The 17,688-nt window shown below is 33.0% G+C and overlaps 4 protein-coding genes and 1 non-coding gene across 5 annotated transcripts; 1 reads left to right on the forward strand and 4 right to left on the reverse strand.

Annotated features, from left to right (window-relative positions):
* Positions 1–4,179: 4,179 nt before the first annotated feature.
* Positions 4,180–6,038, forward strand: LOC7467390 (ubiquitin-conjugating enzyme E2 20). The gene is made up of 6 exons (XM_002314053.3): positions 4,180–4,515; positions 5,010–5,037; positions 5,146–5,373; positions 5,491–5,554; positions 5,650–5,709; positions 5,870–6,038. Exons 1-6 carry the CDS (start codon positions 4,406–4,408, stop codon positions 5,917–5,919), a joined length of 540 nt encoding a protein of 179 aa, XP_002314089.1. The 5' UTR covers positions 4,180–4,405; the 3' UTR covers positions 5,920–6,038.
* A 490-nt stretch (positions 6,039–6,528) lies between these two features.
* LOC7467389 (uncharacterized) lies at positions 6,529–11,498 on the reverse strand. Its single transcript, XM_002313325.4, has 7 exons — positions 11,266–11,498; positions 11,048–11,167; positions 10,099–10,545; positions 9,020–9,159; positions 8,628–8,748; positions 7,325–7,465; positions 6,529–6,831 (listed from the first exon to the last, which is right to left on the reverse strand). The coding sequence occupies exons 1-7, from the start codon at positions 11,347–11,349 to the stop codon at positions 6,748–6,750; spliced, it is 1,137 nt and encodes a 378-aa protein (XP_002313361.1). The 5' UTR covers positions 11,350–11,498; the 3' UTR covers positions 6,529–6,747.
* A 352-nt stretch (positions 11,499–11,850) lies between these two features.
* LOC112328705 (U6 spliceosomal RNA) lies at positions 11,851–11,953 on the reverse strand. Its single transcript, XR_002983894.1, has one exon. It is a non-coding gene; the product is annotated as a U6 spliceosomal RNA (small nuclear RNA).
* A 1,263-nt stretch (positions 11,954–13,216) lies between these two features.
* Positions 13,217–13,955, reverse strand: LOC7467388 (17.3 kDa class I heat shock protein). The gene has a single exon (XM_002313324.4). It carries the CDS (start codon positions 13,840–13,842, stop codon positions 13,375–13,377), a length of 468 nt encoding a protein of 155 aa, XP_002313360.1. The 5' UTR covers positions 13,843–13,955; the 3' UTR covers positions 13,217–13,374.
* A 2,566-nt stretch (positions 13,956–16,521) lies between these two features.
* LOC7467387 (18.1 kDa class I heat shock protein) lies at positions 16,522–17,250 on the reverse strand. Its single transcript, XM_002313323.4, has one exon. The coding sequence runs from the start codon at positions 17,155–17,157 to the stop codon at positions 16,690–16,692; it is 468 nt and encodes a 155-aa protein (XP_002313359.4). The 5' UTR covers positions 17,158–17,250; the 3' UTR covers positions 16,522–16,689.
* Positions 17,251–17,688: the final 438 nt, after the last annotated feature.

Raw genomic sequence — 17,688 nt, forward strand, 5'->3', positions numbered from 1 at the left:
ATTATTTTAATATATTTATAAACAAAACAAGACTAACTACAACACCAAAAATACTATTATGACCACTACATTTCTGATCTAGCTTGAGACTTGGATTAGAACAAGTAGATTCGAGGCCATGAACACACCACGTTTGTGCATTTTTCATAAATATTCTCAAGCAAAACCAGTCTTGTACTTCTAAATAAAAGGAATCTCTAGGAGTTTCAGTAACACTGTCTGAACTCTGGACTCTAATTAATTGACAGATCATAGTTAAAAGACCAAACAAAAGGTGATAACCCACTGGAAGGACTATGCACAGTAACACACCATGACCAGACTTCCTTTTTGATCCATCAAGGAAACGGAGATGCCCTCATTGATTTGCAAGTGTTCACTTGGAATTTATTAGCTGTTGGAGGATTCGGCATTTTTTTGGCTTTGCAGGGATAACTCAGAGTGAGATTACGGTTGTTTTTTAAAGTGTTTTTTATTTTAAAATATATTAAAATAATATTTTTTATTTTTTTAAAATTATTTTTGACATCAACATATTAAAATAATCTAAAACATCAAAAACATATTAATTTAAAGCAAATATAAAATAAAATAAATTGAATTTTTTTTCAAAAGTACTTCCCAACTACAGTGACAAACACTGCCTAAGACATCGGTTAAAACATACTCTTTTTTTTCATGTGTTACATGGTTGATTTTTTTTTTATCAACTTATAAAAAATATAAAAATATTAGAAAGTTGAAAACATAATTCATACCGATCGAAACACTTTTTAAATAATTAAATGATACCACATTACATGTTATATTTTTAAAAAATTTATGAAATAATGATATATTAGATTGACTCGGACCAACTATGGTTACCTTGCGAAACCCACAACATGGGTATGAGATGGTGATAAAATCATGGAAACCACAACAAAACAAAATAGAAAGCTCAATTACAACAATCCAAATATTTAAGGAAAAAGGTGGAAAAAAAAATTTTAAAAGAAAAAATATAACTTGAGCTAACCTATATCAATGGTCGACGCAATGCCTTGGGACGGGACAAATTTTTCAACCTAAAAAGAAAAAAAATTAAGGCGCAATGCTAGGATTTCCAAAAGAAATTCAAGACTTACTGGGTCGATTGAGTTTAATAAGTTTGGTTAATCTAACAATATATATAAGAAAACAACCCCAATTTAATAACATGAAAAACCAAGCAAATCTGGAAAAATCCTCTAAATCAAAGTTAATTTTTAAAAATCATAACTCATGAAATCTCAAACTTGAACTATTTATTGTAAAACCCGACTAAAATTAAATTTCAAGTAAATTGGATTCTAAATCAACCCTCATAGAATGACAATGTTTCATAACCTAGTTGGGAGTTAAGAATTATCCACACAACTAAATATACTTCTAGTAATTTACCCAAGTTCTATTTCTTAAATTTTTGAAAATGATTTTCTTTATAAAAAAATGTGAGGGTCTAGCTAATATTAAGTAAAATAATAAAGGTTTTTCACTGTAGCTCATCCACAATAAATGTGTCTAGGGCTACAATAAAATTATCTTTTTACCCTTCATCCTTTAATTTTTGAAGCTTTACTTGAGGGGTAAAATGGTTTTTGCACACGATCAATTTGTCATTCTTAATTTGTTTGGGGGCAATACTGTTTTTTTTTTATTTTTTTTAATAACAATGCAATTGCTATATTGTCTTTAAAGAGTAAACAATCAGAATCTTTGGTCTAGGGGTCGTATGATAATTTCAATTTTATCATGAACAATCGAATAACATAGATACCCTTACTATGCAAATTTGTTAGTCTTGGTTTCAGGAGCTTTACTGTCATTTTCTAATGGTTTTTGTTTTTGTTTTTGTTATTTAATACTAGGAGCATTTTCATTTCTTATAATTTTATGAACAATTGAATTACTTTATTACCTTTTCCATTCAAAATTTTTAGTCTTGACTTCAAGGACTTGGTTGTAATTTCATAAAGGTTTTTTTTTGTTATTGCTATTTAGTCATAATAGCATTTTTTATTTTGTGCACATAAAAAAAAGATGCTGACGCATGCAGTTGACGACGGTGGTTGAAATCAAGCTTCCTCCACATCATTTGATGCTTCTCAAAGTCTTCTTCTTTCCTAGGTAGCGTGTGTATAGTAGTGAGGTCTAGTTTGACGCTGATTGATTTTTCTTTTTTTTCTTTTCTTTTCCTTTTCTTTCTTCCTCAGATTGCATGTTGGCCGTGCAAAAAATTATATCAACCCTTCAATTTCTTTTTTCTTTTGATTCAGTCATTCTCTTCTTAATTTTAATTGTTTCATTTACATTGATTGTTTCTAATTGGATTTTACTTTTTATTTCATCTCCAATTGTTTGATTTTGTTAGTATTTTTTTATTAAATTTGATCTTCATTCTTTTAATTGCTGTTTTTTTTCCAATCATTTTCTTGATTTATTTGTTTTTCTTCAATTCCATCCTTGAACATTTCTTTTCATTGAATTTTTATGTCATGTCCAGTACCAATTCTTTTAATTGTTATTTTTTAATCATGTTCTTAATTGATTTGTTTTTTATTTCAATTACCTCTCTAAACATTTAATTTCATTTAAATTTTCCCTTAACATTTAATTTTAGTTGATTTTTATGTTGAATTTAGTCCCAATTCTTTTAATTGCTATTTTTTTTGTTTTGTATTTTTTTTATTGACTTTTTTTCTCAATTTCACCCCTTAATATTTGTTTAGTTAAGAATCTTGCTTTTTTAATTTTTAATTTTGCTTTTAATGTGGTCACCCTAGTCTTATGACTCGAGTCATAGATCTGAAAGATTAGCCCGGGTCGACTTTAATATTTTTTTAAAGCATTTTTTTTCAAATATATTTTTTTGCTGGTATTTTTTTTGTTTTGTTATTTAGGGGGTTATCTCAATTTCATATTCTAGGTTGTGTGTTTGATTTGTTCACCTGTGTTGGCTGTCGGATTCACTCAAAGCTTTTTTTTATCTAATTTTTTATATGTTTTCATTATATCGGCATGTATTCATTCCTTTTTTTTTTTATGTGTTTGGCCTTTCATAATATTTTTTAAGGTGTGTTTTTATTCAATCATTTTTGTTTGTGTTTATCGTTTAAATCATGGGTTTTTTAGGGTGGATTTATATTTTATTTATTTAAATAAAAATTTTAGTAAATATAATCAGGTAAATATCTCATCTTTACAATTTCTTTCTTGTTTCTTATTAATGACTTTTTTTTTATTTACATAAATGGTTATCGGTTTATTTAGTTAAATGATCTTTTCAAATAACACTTTTAATTTTTCATGTAAAAATGCACATTGAGGCACCTAGTATTTTCTTAAAACAAATTATAAGTTGCATACCAAATTCATGATTTTAAAGTTTTTTTGGTTTTTTCTCTTTTTTTTTCTTTATAATTTTTTTGAAAAAAACATTATTTTTCATTCTTTACACTTAACCTATTTATTTTATTTTTTTGTTCATTTTTTTATTCCTTTGTAATTCTTTTTTGGAAATTTATTCTACACATATTAAGGAAATGGTATTTCATTGTAGCAATTATAACATTATTTTATTTTTTAGCTACGTTAAAAATTAACTTGAGATTTCAAATATTTCTATTAATATATATAATCTTTATTATATTTTATTATATGTAAGCGTCTACTTTATAATTCATGATTATATTTTTTACTTGATGTAAAAAAACACGTTAATAACATTTACACATTAATTATTTATGCATTGAAAAAGAAAATATTTAACCTATAGTTAGATTAGTTGAATAAACATGTTAACATTTTATTTTTTATATTTATTAACACAAATAATTCTCTTATGTGTTTTGATTTATAACTAGAATTAAAAAAAATTAAAATACTTGCATATTTATTTTTTATTTTTCCCAAAAAAATTCGTCAGGGGGCTTTTGTTTCCGATATATATTTTTTTAAAATGAAAAGGATAATTGACGAAGCCATGCGTATTTTATTTGCAGACAGCACTTTCCAAACCAGGAAACTAGCCGTTGGAGATCGATGAGAAAAACGACAATTCAAATCCCTACCACCGTCATTCTAACGTTCGAAAATACACCAAACCCTACCCAAAACTCTCCTAAACGGTACCGTAATTGGCAATCTCAACTTCTTATAAACCACAAATGCATGGCCTCTATCATCTCTCTCTCTCTCTAAACGCTCTCTCTCTCTATAAAAAAACACGAAGAAGAAGAAGAGACAAAGGAAGAAGAAACTCAAAAACTCTCGAGTATCTTCTTCTTCTTCTTGTTTTCTAAACATACTTCACTGATCAGTTTCTTTATTTGGGTTTTCTTTCTTTTGGATTCTAAACTAAAAAAAGAAAGAAAGAAGAGAAACAATGGCAGCTATTAATGGGCATACTCCGGTGGCTGCTCCGGCAGGGACTACCCCATCAAAACAGACTGTCCCATCGGCAAAGACTGTTGATACACAATCCGTGCTTAAACGGTATTATTTTTTTTCTTGTTTTTTCGCTTGATCTGCTCTTCTTATTTGTCAAATGATGTAACATATCACGAATTTTATCTGGATTTATTTCTTTGGTTTTCTTTTCTTGTTTATGAATGTGGTTTGTGATCTAAGATCAGATGATGTTTGTATTTATAATGAATATGGTAGCATTTAAGCTATTGATTTTTATGTAATTGGTTCTTTATCTAAGAGTGATTTTGAATGAATCAATTGGGTTTCTTTAAGTCTGTTATTTGTCTTAATTGGTTATCTGCTTTTCATTAGCTAATTGATTGTGTGATAAGCTTGATTTGAAAACTCGTCTTTTTTGCTATAATTTGCTTGAGGTATTTCACGGTTAAATTTGACTGAACTTTTTTTCAGAATTGGTTGCTCTGTAACCTGATCTGGTTGCTCATTGTCTATTAATCGGCTTGAGAATTTTAAGGGTTTTTTTAACTGATTGTTACCTTTTTTTGTTATGAAATCAGGTTGCAATCTGAACTGATGGCGTTGATGGTAAGAACATCGAAACCTGTCTTGTTGTTGTATCTCTAATGTTTTCAGCAACAAATCAATGATTAAACTTGTTGATCTGAGAGGTTTCCGATAAATTTTATTTTGTAGATGAGTGGAGAATCTGGGATATCTGCCTTCCCTGAAGGGGACAACATATTTTGCTGGAAAGGAACAATCACAGGAAGCAAAGACACTGTTTTTGAAGGAACAGAATACAAACTATCCCTTTCCTTCCCTAATGACTACCCTTTCAAGCCACCAAAGGTCAAGTTTGAAACCAGCTGCTTCCATCCCAATGTGGATGTCTATGGCAACATTTGCTTGGATATTCTTCAGGTAAAATTATTAATTATTTTAGTTAAAACTTCTGATCTAGTGCATTTATTTAACTAAATAAGAATGTTTTCTAAGATGCAAATTGGCTGATCAATGATATTTGATTGTGTGTTCTAGGATAAATGGTCATCTGCCTATGATGTGAGGACAATATTGCTATCAATCCAAAGTCTGCTTGGAGGTGAATCTTGTTTTCCGTTTTCCCCTTCTCTGGTTAATGAAAGTTGGTGATTTAATTGACTATTAACATTGTTTCTCTTTTCATGTTATGTTCAGAGCCAAACATAAGTTCACCTCTAAACACTCAAGCAGCACAACTTTGGAGCAATCAAGAAGGTTTGTTTGTTGTTACTTTGGATGTTTTCCTCTATGATTACTTTGAAGTCTGGATGTGTTGCTTGGAGTCTGGATAACACGTTTACTATGATGGTGTATGTATTGCTTGGAGTATGGATAAACATATTTACATACTTTTGGTACCTTGTGTCTGTTGCAGAATACAGGAAAATGGTGGAGAAGTTGTACAAGCCTCCAAGTGCTGCATAGAAGGAAGAGAAGGGGTCCAAAATGAGTTGGTTACTTTACTGTTTGATGGGTGTGGTGTGGTGTGGTGTGACTGACTTCAATGGATTAATGAATTAATGAATTCTCAAATTTGTTTTTCCTTTCCTCTTTGCAAAGTGTGTAATCCGTGGGACATACATGGTTCAGCATCCCTGCTCTCCTACTGCATTTTGTGAAATTAGATAAGTGCTGTGACGGGGTGGTTTTGAGACGATCTTACTGGATAATTTTTTTTTTCTATAAGCAATGAAAATCCATAATGTTTCCCCCTTCAATAAAAAAAAAAGTTTTTTTTCCTTATTTTACAACAAAAAATCGAAGAAACTACGCATTTTTAATCTGAAATATAGAAGGAAAAAAAAGGAAAGAAAATCCATAATGCTTCCTTCCCTTCAATATAAAAAAAAAATAGTTTTTTTTCTTATTTTACAACAAAAAATTAAAGAAACTACTAATAGCTGTCGCTTCCATTATCAAGATGATATTGGTAATGGTCATTGCTATGATAGTTGAAAAAAAAAAATGACAAAAACAACAGTCTCGCACCAGGGCAGTGCGCAGAAATGAGGAAAGACCAGAAACAGGAGGAAGTGAAGACAAAACACGACATGGATTTTTATTATGTCTTCTGGTAATATTATGCTTTTGCAACAATGTCATGAACATTCTTACCACAAGGAGCTCGAGAAAGAAAGAAAAAAAAGTTCTATTTGAACCAAAATTTTAGTTAGCGTACCACTATTTAAATACAAACTAAAAATAACAGATCCAAAGTTGCGCTTTCCTCTCCATTTACGTTGTGACAGGCTATTACTGCTTCGATGATGTGAGCTGCCTCAAGTTGTACTTGGACAACTCCTTGTACTTTTCAATAACCCCGATCAAGCACACAGTCTGAGAAAATTACAAAGCAAAGTAATCAAGTTAATCGGGCAAAAAATAAATTAGCACCATAGTGCGAACATCTCATCAAGGCAGTCAAACTCTGATTTTTTTCTCCCCACGGGTACTGATTAAACAGGTACTGATTAAACAAATAATAGATTATACACGAAACAAGTAATTCTAGTGCTTTGCGGTAAAGAATACATCACAAGTGTAAGAGGCTGAACAAACTTGAAACATGTAGAGTCTTAAGAAATAAACAGACTGGCCAATTAATTTGACCAGATGCATGATCACTCATAGGCATCAGGAGATGTAATGAGATGTAATGGTTATAAAAGTTCTTCAATATTGTTGCCGATAGAGAGCCTAAGAGCATCTTCTAAAACATATAACCAACAAACACGATTCTAACTTCAAAATATCGCAAAACTTGGTTTTGTAACAAATGAGCAGTTTCTGCAAAAGATAAGTCATGGCAGGGAAGAGAACAGATTCTTACCTTGACAATTTCAACTACAATTGTCTTGTCAGGATTGCCAAGATCAACTTTATGAGGTCCAGGAACAGATTTTGCCACTGAATTTATAATTTTCATCCTGTCAATGCCAGAATTTGCACGGGCTTCATACATTACTGCAAACTGCACAGAAGGAGTAAGTGGTCAAATTGTAGTTTGTGTTGCAAGTATGAGACGCAACTCTGTTAGTCCTTGTTGACTCAGTTCAATCAGTGAAACTCAGATTTCTTATCTCCTACGATTTCCTATATTCCACCACAATTACGATGTCAGACTACAGGGGTGATTTTAGCAGTGTAGTGGACCTAGTGGTTGCTCAGCTGCCATATGATAAATGAGAATGGCAAGCTATTAAAAGTATTATTCATGTCTGATTAATTGAAGAAACAAAACTTCGTTTTGGATCATTATTTAATTAAATTTGATGGTGTTCAATGCCATCTATTTCCCCATTGCCAATTTCCCTTGGATCCCAACTTATGTAATGCTTGGTCCTTGTCAAAGGGAGCTACCTCAACAGCAACTCCTGAACTAACCGTGTCCTGCAGGTCTGAGAATTTCACAGAATAAATGGAATTTTATTTAAGGTCACTTCAAAAGTGGTGCTAGAGCTAGCTTATTAACACAAAAGTGACGCATGAAATCAATGTATTCAACATGGAATTCTAAGAACTTTGATGAAGCAAGGAACAAATTCTTGAATATACAGATTTAGTTTTACCCCTTAATCCAAATGAGCATTGTTTCCCTTTTCACGGTACATCTAACATGATTTTTCAGTGCAGAAAGCAGTTCTTACTGTTGGGAAATTAAGCAGGATTATCATCAGCAAGTCCTATTCAAAGGGTTCTAAAGGTCAAACAGTGTTTTTTGTAGGACTTAGTTTTATATTTTAAGTTTTAGAACTATTAGTTTAGGAAGAGGAAAAAAAAGAATCACAAAATACTATATCTAGGCTACCTCTTGGCTTGATTTAGACTATGAATCAAACCTCCACTAAAAATCAAACCATACAATGAAGTTGGACCAAGACTAATGCTACATTGTTAGCATATTTGAAGACTCAACTCTTCCCAAGAGTGTGCCCTCTGTATTCCAAGTTGTCAAGCATTGCTGAATTGGATGGTGAATTTTATTCATCACAAAGAAATTAGTTGAAATTGTGAATATGCTACTCAAACACTTCTTCTACTATTTGTTTTATAATTCTCACTTATGGAGCACCAGAGAAGTAGTGCCAGTTTACTTTTGAGGTAAGTATTAATGAATAGATAATTCTAGGTACCTTCAGTGGATCCTGAGTATCCACAGGAAAATATTTTTCAACAACTGGCGCAATCGCTCTTGAGATTTCCTCTTCTGAAGCATAGCATGCAACTTCAATTGGTAGCATTCTTATGATGAACCTATAAATGAACAGATAGTACAACTTTAGCATTCTGAAATGACATGTCATTTTTTTAAGATGTAAAAGTTCTTGCTTTTTGCATTACATAAAGCCAATTTGGTACATATGCATCAAATGTCACAAACAGGTTGATGCCAAGCATTTTGGATGGGGAAATCCATAAGCAGTGGCCTGAGGCTGAAGTACGGCTCAAAAGGGGAGAATAGTGAGCACTGGTTGGAAGCTATGCCTTTATAAAATTTAACCTAAGAGGTCAGCAATTCATAAACCTGGACATGTGTTTCCTTGTTGACGCAGCAGATGTCATTATATGTTGGACAATATCTTTGGGACAAGGGTCTCCATCTATCTTGCGCATTTGAATAAAGGCAACACCATTACAACCAGAATCAAGGCTGAGAAAGCGCCTCTGTTCAAGCAGAAGAAAAATTCATAATCAGTGTAAGAATATGATGATATAACCAAAAATAGTAGCAACATAGCGGACAGAGACCACCCTTTTTAAGCATGCTCACCATAACAACAGGAATTAGTGAATTCAACAGATAGCAAGCTCAACAAGATAGGAGATCAGTTATCAAAAATGAAAAATGTAGCATATCTGAATAAAATACTCTCAGAATTGCAAGGAGTAAAACTACAGTATCTGCTACAAACATAAGAGCACCCAAGTTCACCATGCCCGATTGCAAGATAAACAGCAATTTATACTGCTGTAAAGTTTGTTCATTGAGTTGCATTTCATTCTACAATAGGCTACGGGGAAGCAAAATGTGTTTCCTGCTATTTCCTACAATTTCCATTTTCCCCATCTGGGCCTAGAAGAAACAAAACAGGTAAGCTGAGAGGACAAATAAGACAAACAAAAGAAAACAAAAGGAACAAATCATACGAATGTGTCACCCAGTATACTTTCTGAAAGTAAAATCAGGATACAGATTATGTGTTTCCATTCTAGGGTGAAGGGGAGGTAATTTCGTTAGATGGTACAGTGCACTGCTTGTATGTCTTTTATCTTCATTTCAAGCCAAATCATTGTACTTTCAGTACAAGCAAAACATCCCTATTGAGTACCTACCAGCACATCTTAACAGCATTGCAATGTGGTGGCCCTGGTGGGTCTGAAGTTAGTGAGCAAAATGAGAAGGTAAATAATCTATAGAGATACCAAATAGTGGAGAGGGAGATAGAGAGCTAAGTACAAATACAGGGAAGAAAAGGAAAATTGAGCTCAACAAAAGAACACAGGCAAAAGCTATAGAAATTAGGCCACCAGTTCAATTTCTCTGATCAACTCATTTAAAAAATTATTTATTTTTCAATGGAACACGGGCAAAACATTGCTCACCTTGTTCTTATCTCCAAGTTCTTTGAGTTCATCCTCAATAAGCCTATCAATGGATTTCTCCTCCACTTTTTCTTGGACAACAGTCTTTGGGGCACATGTTTCTGTGCATTTCTTCTTTGCTGGTGGCCCCTCTGCTTCATTTGCTTGTTTTTCATCATTTTTACAACCCTCTTCTTGATTAGTCTTCTCTTCTGTTTGATTTTCACTGTTTTCATTTTCTACAGTAGGTGATCCTACCTTTTTGTCTGTAGGATTATCATTCATGGCATCATTGCCTTCAGGGGCTTCTGATTTGTTCTCATCTTCCCCATCTTCTTCATCATCATCCTCTTCGCCATCTCCTTCATCGTCAGAATATGAGAACTTGATCTTTTTATTTGTAGGTTTATCAGGGAAATCTGCAAGCTTCACACTAGTATCCTTCCCATAAGCTAGCTCTTCATAAAACTGCAAGAAAAAAGTGCAAATACCAGCAGCTCAATGAAAGAGTACATAATTTGACCTCGTAAATCAAGGGAAAGGTGCATTCACCACATCTAAAGGCACTCTAAATTATCGAATCTAGTGAATGCATTTCTCAGACATTATGATAACAGAAAGAGCAAACCAAAAAACAAAAATCCCACCCATGACAAGCAGAATTCTTGTAGGAGGAATTTTTTAAGATACTATAAATTTTTTCTTCGGTCCAAAGTTGTTGGAGTAGTCCTCCCTGTCCGTAAGGACTAGCCATAATGAATTTTACCTGGCATAAGAACTCAAAGCCATGATTTAAAAGGGTAGCCATTAATGAATTCTACTTAGAGCATAAAAACAAATCTTTCTCCCATAGCCACCCATTTCACCGCACCTATATTTTCACAGCTATATGACTCGATTTTCCATATCTCCTGCTTGAATTTTGCAACAAAAAATGAAAAGAAGAAGTAAATAAGAGAAAGGAGCATACAGAATCAATAACGTTAATAGCCTCACGAGAGGCTTGGCGCTCCCTACCCCCATCACAAGTGATAAAGAAGCCTTGAACTCCTGGGTGTAACGGGTAGGAACCTTTCTTCCTCACTGGTTTCTGCAGTACAGAAACACATACAAAATACAATCAAAAGAAAGAAAAACAAATTACATATATATGAACAATTACATAGAGAGGAAGTAAAAGATGTATACATTGTGAGGGAGATAGTGTTGCTTTCTCTTCTTGCTGTTGGTAGTAGCACTAGCTCTGGACTTCGGCTTGTTCTCCGTTGCCATTATTTGCTTAAGCTGTGCTCGATGAGGGTTTCTACTTTCTAGTTCTATTTCGTCGGACACCAAGAAGACGAGAAACACTTGGAGTTGGGCTTAGATAGATTTCTTTGACTTCGGAGTTAGGCCCAAACCCACCTTGCCTCTTTGTGGCCCAAAATTGGGTCAGGACTCAGGATTACATTATTGATTCAGAACTGCAATTTAACACCTTAACAAGCACACCATCTAAATTCATAGCAAGAAATGGTGAGAATGACTCGCAACAAAACAGAAACGTCTCTGTGATATAATAAAATCTGCTACTGGTTCCAAGCTGAGTTCAAGAAGAAGACATTTAAAAGTATGAAACTGAAACTAAAATAAGAGCGAGCAAAGGTGTCAACTGACCTGTTGACTCTGAATCCCTAACGCGTACAGGGAAGAAGAAGGAGGAGGAGAAACCAGAGGGGCAGGGAAAACGTGGAAGGAAGATGAAGAAAAAACCCCAGAGGGGAAAGAGGAAAAAAAAATTTGGACCATTTCTCGATTTGTGCGTGTCATCCTTGCGCAGGGGCCATGCTAATCTTCTCTGTATTGTTCCAATTTTATCGGATGTCTCCTAAGAGACAACAAGTTTTTGCTTGCCTACGTTGATAAAAGCCTTTCGTCCATGTAACTAGTCGCTGTGGGATGTTGTTCGATCCCAACTAATGAACGTCACTCTCTTGGTTTATACACGTCATCCTCCTCACTTATGATCCAAGAAATAAGGCTATGCCGATAGGAAGGACCCCAGAAAGAGACCCAATCGAACAAAAACAGAAGGGAGGAAAACTCAGAACAGACAAGTGTCCTTCAAGCAGGACAACATGATACATTAGGAAACATGAAGTTCCAATCATCAGACATAGAAGCTCTAGAAATACTATTCATTTCCTCGATTCCACCTTCACATATTGAATTATCAGGAGAGGTTCCATCCCGACCCGACCCTAATCGATCCTTTGAACCCCACTCTCCCTTTTCCACCCCTTCTTTTTTTTCTCTCTCTCTTGGAGCTCTGATTTTGGAAGTTTTAGGGTTCATCAATTGTGTTAGATTTGGAGGGTTGTTAACCGATTATAATCCAGGTTGCTCTGCTTTGGTATTATAATGTTTGTACCATTTCCAGTCCCTTCTTCTAACTTAACGAGATCAATTAATTTCCCACATGTATTTCTGTGTTTTATGTTCCGAGTGTGGATGAATGTTTGAACTTTATACATAAAAAAATATTAACAACACATCCATTAAAGTCCTTTCTTCTTCTTCTAGAAGTTCCCGATCCTGCTTCTTTGTTCTTGTCGTGCGCCAGCACATCCATTTTAGCTATGTCCTAAAGTCATATCTATGCTTGTCTTTCTCATTTATAAAAAGATGGCGTGAATGAGCGATTGTGATGGAGAAGCTCTGCCCTTGGACTGAATGGTGCACGTGTCTCTTTACTTCCTTCATGGCGTGCAAGTTTATGGGCTTCCTTCAGATACTGGCTCTGCAATTCTTGCAGATTGGATAACTACATGATAATTAGAGATAATTCTCTTATGAACACAAAGAGGGCATTTAGACACATCATACCATATTGTAAGCTTTGCTGAGTAATGTAGAAGAATTTGCAGGGCCTAGGCTCGATTGACGAACCAGTCATCAATAAAGATTTGTATGTATTTTTTCCCTACTATTAACGCTGTCTGATTCCATTCTATGCCCACGACAGACTACAGGAATATTGACAGCTATCCGCTTCTTTAGCATTATTTTTCCAACATATCTAGCCATAATGTCCTATAAGCATCAAGAACAAGGTGAAAAAAGAAAAGGGAACAGAAGCTAGAAATCACCGGTAGGATGGTTATAGAAAGCCAAAATTACACTTTATTCACCATTGAACACTTCGATATAAACAAGGACGACACCAAGATTTTCAGCTATTAACATAAGAAGACACGGAATTCTTGGTTACAAATAGATAGATGCTAGCCAGCCAAGATAAACATACAGGCATCGTATTCAACCAGATATTTCAATAGCTTTCTTGACATCAGGTTTCTTGACTTCCTCCTTCGGCACAGTAACAGTAAGCACCCCATTCTCCAAACCAGCCTTGACTTGATCTATCTTGGCATTCTCAGGCAGCTTGAACCTTCTCAAGAACTTGCCACTGCTACGTTCAACACGATGCCATGTATCATTCTTGTCTTCCTTCTCCACGTTCCTCTCCCCGCTAATTTGAAGCACCCTGTCATCTTCAATCTCGACTTTCACTTCCTCCTTTTTAAGCCCCGGGAGATCAGCTTTGAAGACATGGGCTTCTGGGGTCTCTTTCCAGTCAATGCGAGTGTTAACGAAAGCTGAATTCTCACGAGAGATGAGGGAAGAAGAAGGGAAAGGGAAGTCCTTGAATGGATCGAAAGAAGAGAAAGGGTCGAAGATGATGTCTCGTGATCGGTTGTTGAAGAAGCTTGGAATCATTGCCATGATCGATATGTGTTATTTGCTTTGCTGGTTGGTCGTTTGCTGAAGAATAATCGTTGTGAATTGCTGGTGATCGGTCTTGATGGGGAGGGGGAATTTATAGGAAGCGGGAGACAAATCCAGGGCAATCGCGATGGTGCGATTCACGAACTTTCTGGCACGCTCCAGAATAATTGAGGCCTAGAATTTTTTGAAGGCCTAACTTGGGCAACAACTTACAGGTTAATAAGGCCCATGAATCTTGGGCTTCAACTCTTTGCAAGCATCAAGGGCTGCTATATTCTTTTTTAGAGCTTTTAGTAGACTTGTTAAGAGTTATTTAATGCTTTAATAATTGATTAAATGTCAATTACAATCAATCTTTAGTTTTATTCAAAATTTACCATAAATACTTATAAAATATCACAATAAAAAATACCATTTATTTAATTAAATATCCTTAAAAAAATTTTTATTTTTATTTTTTAACACAAATCAACAATAAATAAAGTTTAATAAATATACGAACGGGTAAATTATAAAAAAAATTATTAACGCCAATTAAAGACTAGAGTGAAAAGTTGATATTTCTGGTAAGAATTAAAAAATAAATATAAATACAAATATTTTAAGCATATATCCTTTTCATTTTACATGTGTATATTTAATTTTCATCTTTATTAGATTTTACACTTGCACAATGACGCCGGATAATTGTCAAAGTTGATTTTTATTTATTCTGCAATAATTAAAATAAATATCCACAAAAATCTGAAGGATTTAAATTCTACATGAGCAAATGAGTGTTTTTCAAGTCAATATCATTTTGTCCTTATTTATGCATAAATTTTTTTCTCTGAGTGAAAAATGTTTTTTTTAACTAACAACGTGGTTTTTTAATAAAAAAAATAAAATGAGTTTAAATAAATATTTTCAAGAATCCCCATAATTTAAATTAAGGAGTAAAAAATCTATTTCTCGAGGTAGAAGTCCCAATTCCTTATTAATTTATTTTGACGAAAACATGCTTTTTATTAGTAGTATGTTGTTTTAAAATAAAACTTATCATAGGTTGTATGAAAAAATCAAAAGAGTAATTAATTTGTAATAAATAAAAATATCAATATATATATATATATATATATATATATATATATATATGTTATTCTCATTGAATATTCATGTGCAATCTTTTTATATTTTTTAACATATTAGGCTCATAAATAATTATTAACAAAGTTATTGCATATATATAATCATAAAAGACTCAAAATTTATTTAAAAAGTATAGTATAATCAGACAATTTATTAAATAGCATTGTAATTATAAATTCAAAGAGGATTTTATTTTAAGTCAAGAAACAGTGTTGTTGGACCAAAGAGGCTAAGCTCGCGCGCCTAGCCCTTAAAAATAAAACCTAGATCTACTTGTTTGGCCTTTAAAAATGAAATCTCATGCGAGTTTAGTTATGTAAGGCTAAGCCTATGTGCCTGCATTTATTTATTTTTTAATTGAATACAACACTCGTCGTCTGTTTAATTTTAAAAAATTATAATAGCCAACGTGTTATTTACTTTAATATTTTTTCCGCCACCATCAATTATCATAAAATAGGGTTCGATTTTTTAACCCAAAAAACCCAAATTTTTACCTACTTTTATTTTAAAAAAATACTAGAAAAAACATACTACAAACCTAAATAATCTCATTCCCAACCACAAAATAAACTCTAATATTAATACCTTTTAGTTTTTTTTAATTTATCATGTTTTTTTTCATTAATTATTTATTTTTATAGCTGAAAGTTTAAACAACATCATTTGCAATTTTTATTAAGTTAAGCTAGATTTTAATTAGGTCTTGTTTAAACTTGTCATATCGATTGAATTACATCACGTTACCTCTTACTTAGTTTTATTTTAAACCTAAGCCAAACAAGAGATCGGGTTAGAGGGTTTCTAGATTGACTTGTCAAGCCAGGTTAGTTTTATTGACAATATTAAAAAGTTTTCTGCAACCACGTGTAAGTGGTTTGTCATTTTTATATTTTTTAATATAATTTTGTCAAAAATATTAAAATTTATTTATTTATAATTAAAACATGCTTTTATGTATTATAATAAGATCAGAAAAATAGTTTTCAACCAGAGAGATGATTTTGTTATTCTTATTTCAAATCGCCAAAGATTTTTTATATATTTGTTATGATTGCTTTTTATTTTTATGGCATGGATAGGTGTGTGTGTCTGGAACGTGTATAACTAGTTAGAGCGCACACACTAATTAAACTGTTAAAAGAATTCGACAAAAAGCTATTGTGAAGAATGAACAAAAAAATACAATAAAATGTTAAATTTGAACTGCGCTTAGGCGAATGGTATAGAGGGGGGAAATAAAAGAAAATGCTTAAATATTTATCAAAAAAAAATTATATATAAAAAAAAACAAATAAAACTATCCGAAAAGATAGTTGAAACCGTGTTTTCTCATATTTTAAAATTTTTTATGTGTTTAAATTGTTTTGATGTATTAATTTTAAAAATAATTTTTTAAAAATAAAAAAAATATTATTTTAATATATTTATAAATAAAAAAATATTTTAAACCACAATAATTATTACAATCTCAAATATCCCCGAGTCCGCTACCATGGCTTCAAGAAAGAAGGCTTGATGCTCTCCCAATATAGCAGGCAGAGTAGATAACTAAAGTCAAATTATTACTTTAAATAAGACTGAATCTTATACATCAAGTATTTGTGTATAAGAAACATGATGATAAATCGGCCGCTAGTTGATTCTTTAGCATTTAAAGGATTAAAGCTCTACTAAACACGTACGTTGGAAGAAAAAAATGTAATCTTGTTTTTTTTAACCGGAGATTTCAATAGTCTTCTTGGCATCTGGTTTCTTGACTTCCTTCTTAGGCACAGTGACAGTAAGCACCCCGTTTTCCATACCAGCCTTGACTTGATCTGTCTTGACATTCTCAGGCAGTTTGAACCTTCTCAAGAACTTGCCACTGCTACGTTCAACACGATGCCATGTATCATTCATGTCTTCCTTCTCCACGTTCCTCTCCCCGCTAATTTGAAGCACCCTGTCATCTTCGATCTCGACTTTCACTTCCTCCTTTTTAAGCCCCGGGAGATCTGCTTTGAATACATGGGCCTCTGGGGTCTCTGTCCAGTCAATGCGAGTGTTAACGAGAGCTGAATTCTCGCGAGGGATGAGGGGAGATGAAGGGAAAGGGAAGTCCTTGAATGGATCGAAAGAAGAGAACGGGTCGAAGATGATGTCTCGTGATCGGTTGTTGAAGAAGCTTGGGATCATTGCCATCTTCTCGTCTTTGTTCTTCTTTATGCCTTCGAAGCAGGAATTATTTGTAATTGAAAGATAAATTGTTGTTGTCGAGTTGACGATGGTGAGGAAGGCGGGATAGGTTGAGTGTTTATAAATTACAAGGGGGGAGAAGAGCATTCTGGTAGTTTCATCTTGGGCTTCTCTAGATCTTTCTAGTAATTTCTCGAATCTTTCAAGGCTTTATTGAAAGATCCAGAACCTGGTTTTCAAGAGAACATGATTTTGAAACTTAAATATAGAATTCAGGCCCATCACATATACGGGCTTTTATTAGCATTTATTTGGCCCATGTCAAGAGCTGTGTGTATCAAGCTTGCTGAAATGATATATTACATCACTATTTTGTTGTACACGCACATAAACAATAATATATTAATTAAATACTTTGAAATATAATATTTTTTATAAAATAAAAAATTACTAGCATATTTATATAGGAAATAATATATTAGGATATAGTAATATACAACATAAAAGTATATTAATTTGATATAATAATTGCTAGAA

This window comes from Populus trichocarpa, chromosome 9 (genome assembly GCF_000002775.5).
Source record: "Populus trichocarpa isolate Nisqually-1 chromosome 9, P.trichocarpa_v4.1, whole genome shotgun sequence".
NCBI classification, from domain to species: Eukaryota; Viridiplantae; Streptophyta; class Magnoliopsida; order Malpighiales; family Salicaceae; genus Populus; species Populus trichocarpa.

Excerpts from the sequence above, each read along its gene's own strand:
- LOC7467387 (XM_002313323.4), bottom strand. The coding sequence starts at position 17,157 with ATGGCAATGATCCCAAGCTTCTTCAACAACCGATCACGAGACATCATC.
- LOC7467390 (XM_002314053.3), top strand. The coding sequence starts at position 4,406 with ATGGCAGCTATTAATGGGCATACTCCGGTGGCTGCTCCGGCAGGGACT. Across the intron at positions 5,374-5,490 it reads TTTGCTTGGATATTCTTCAG|GATAAATGGTCATCTGCCTA; the intron begins GTAAAATTATTA and ends TGTGTGTTCTAG. Across the intron at positions 5,555-5,649 it reads AATCCAAAGTCTGCTTGGAG|AGCCAAACATAAGTTCACCT; the intron begins GTGAATCTTGTT and ends TGTTATGTTCAG.
- LOC7467389 (XM_002313325.4), bottom strand. The coding sequence starts at position 11,349 with ATGGCAACGGAGAACAAGCCGAAGTCCAGAGCTAGTGCTACTACCAAC. Across the intron at positions 10,546-11,047 it reads CTATTAACGTTATTGATTCT|TTTTATGAAGAGCTAGCTTA; the intron begins GTATGCTCCTTT and ends TTTTTCTTGCAG. Across the intron at positions 8,749-9,019 it reads ACAAGGAAACACATGTCCAG|GTTCATCATAAGAATGCTAC; the intron begins GTTTATGAATTG and ends GTTCATTTATAG.
- LOC7467388 (XM_002313324.4), bottom strand. The coding sequence starts at position 13,842 with ATGGCAATGATTCCAAGCTTCTTCAACAACCGATCACGAGACATCATC.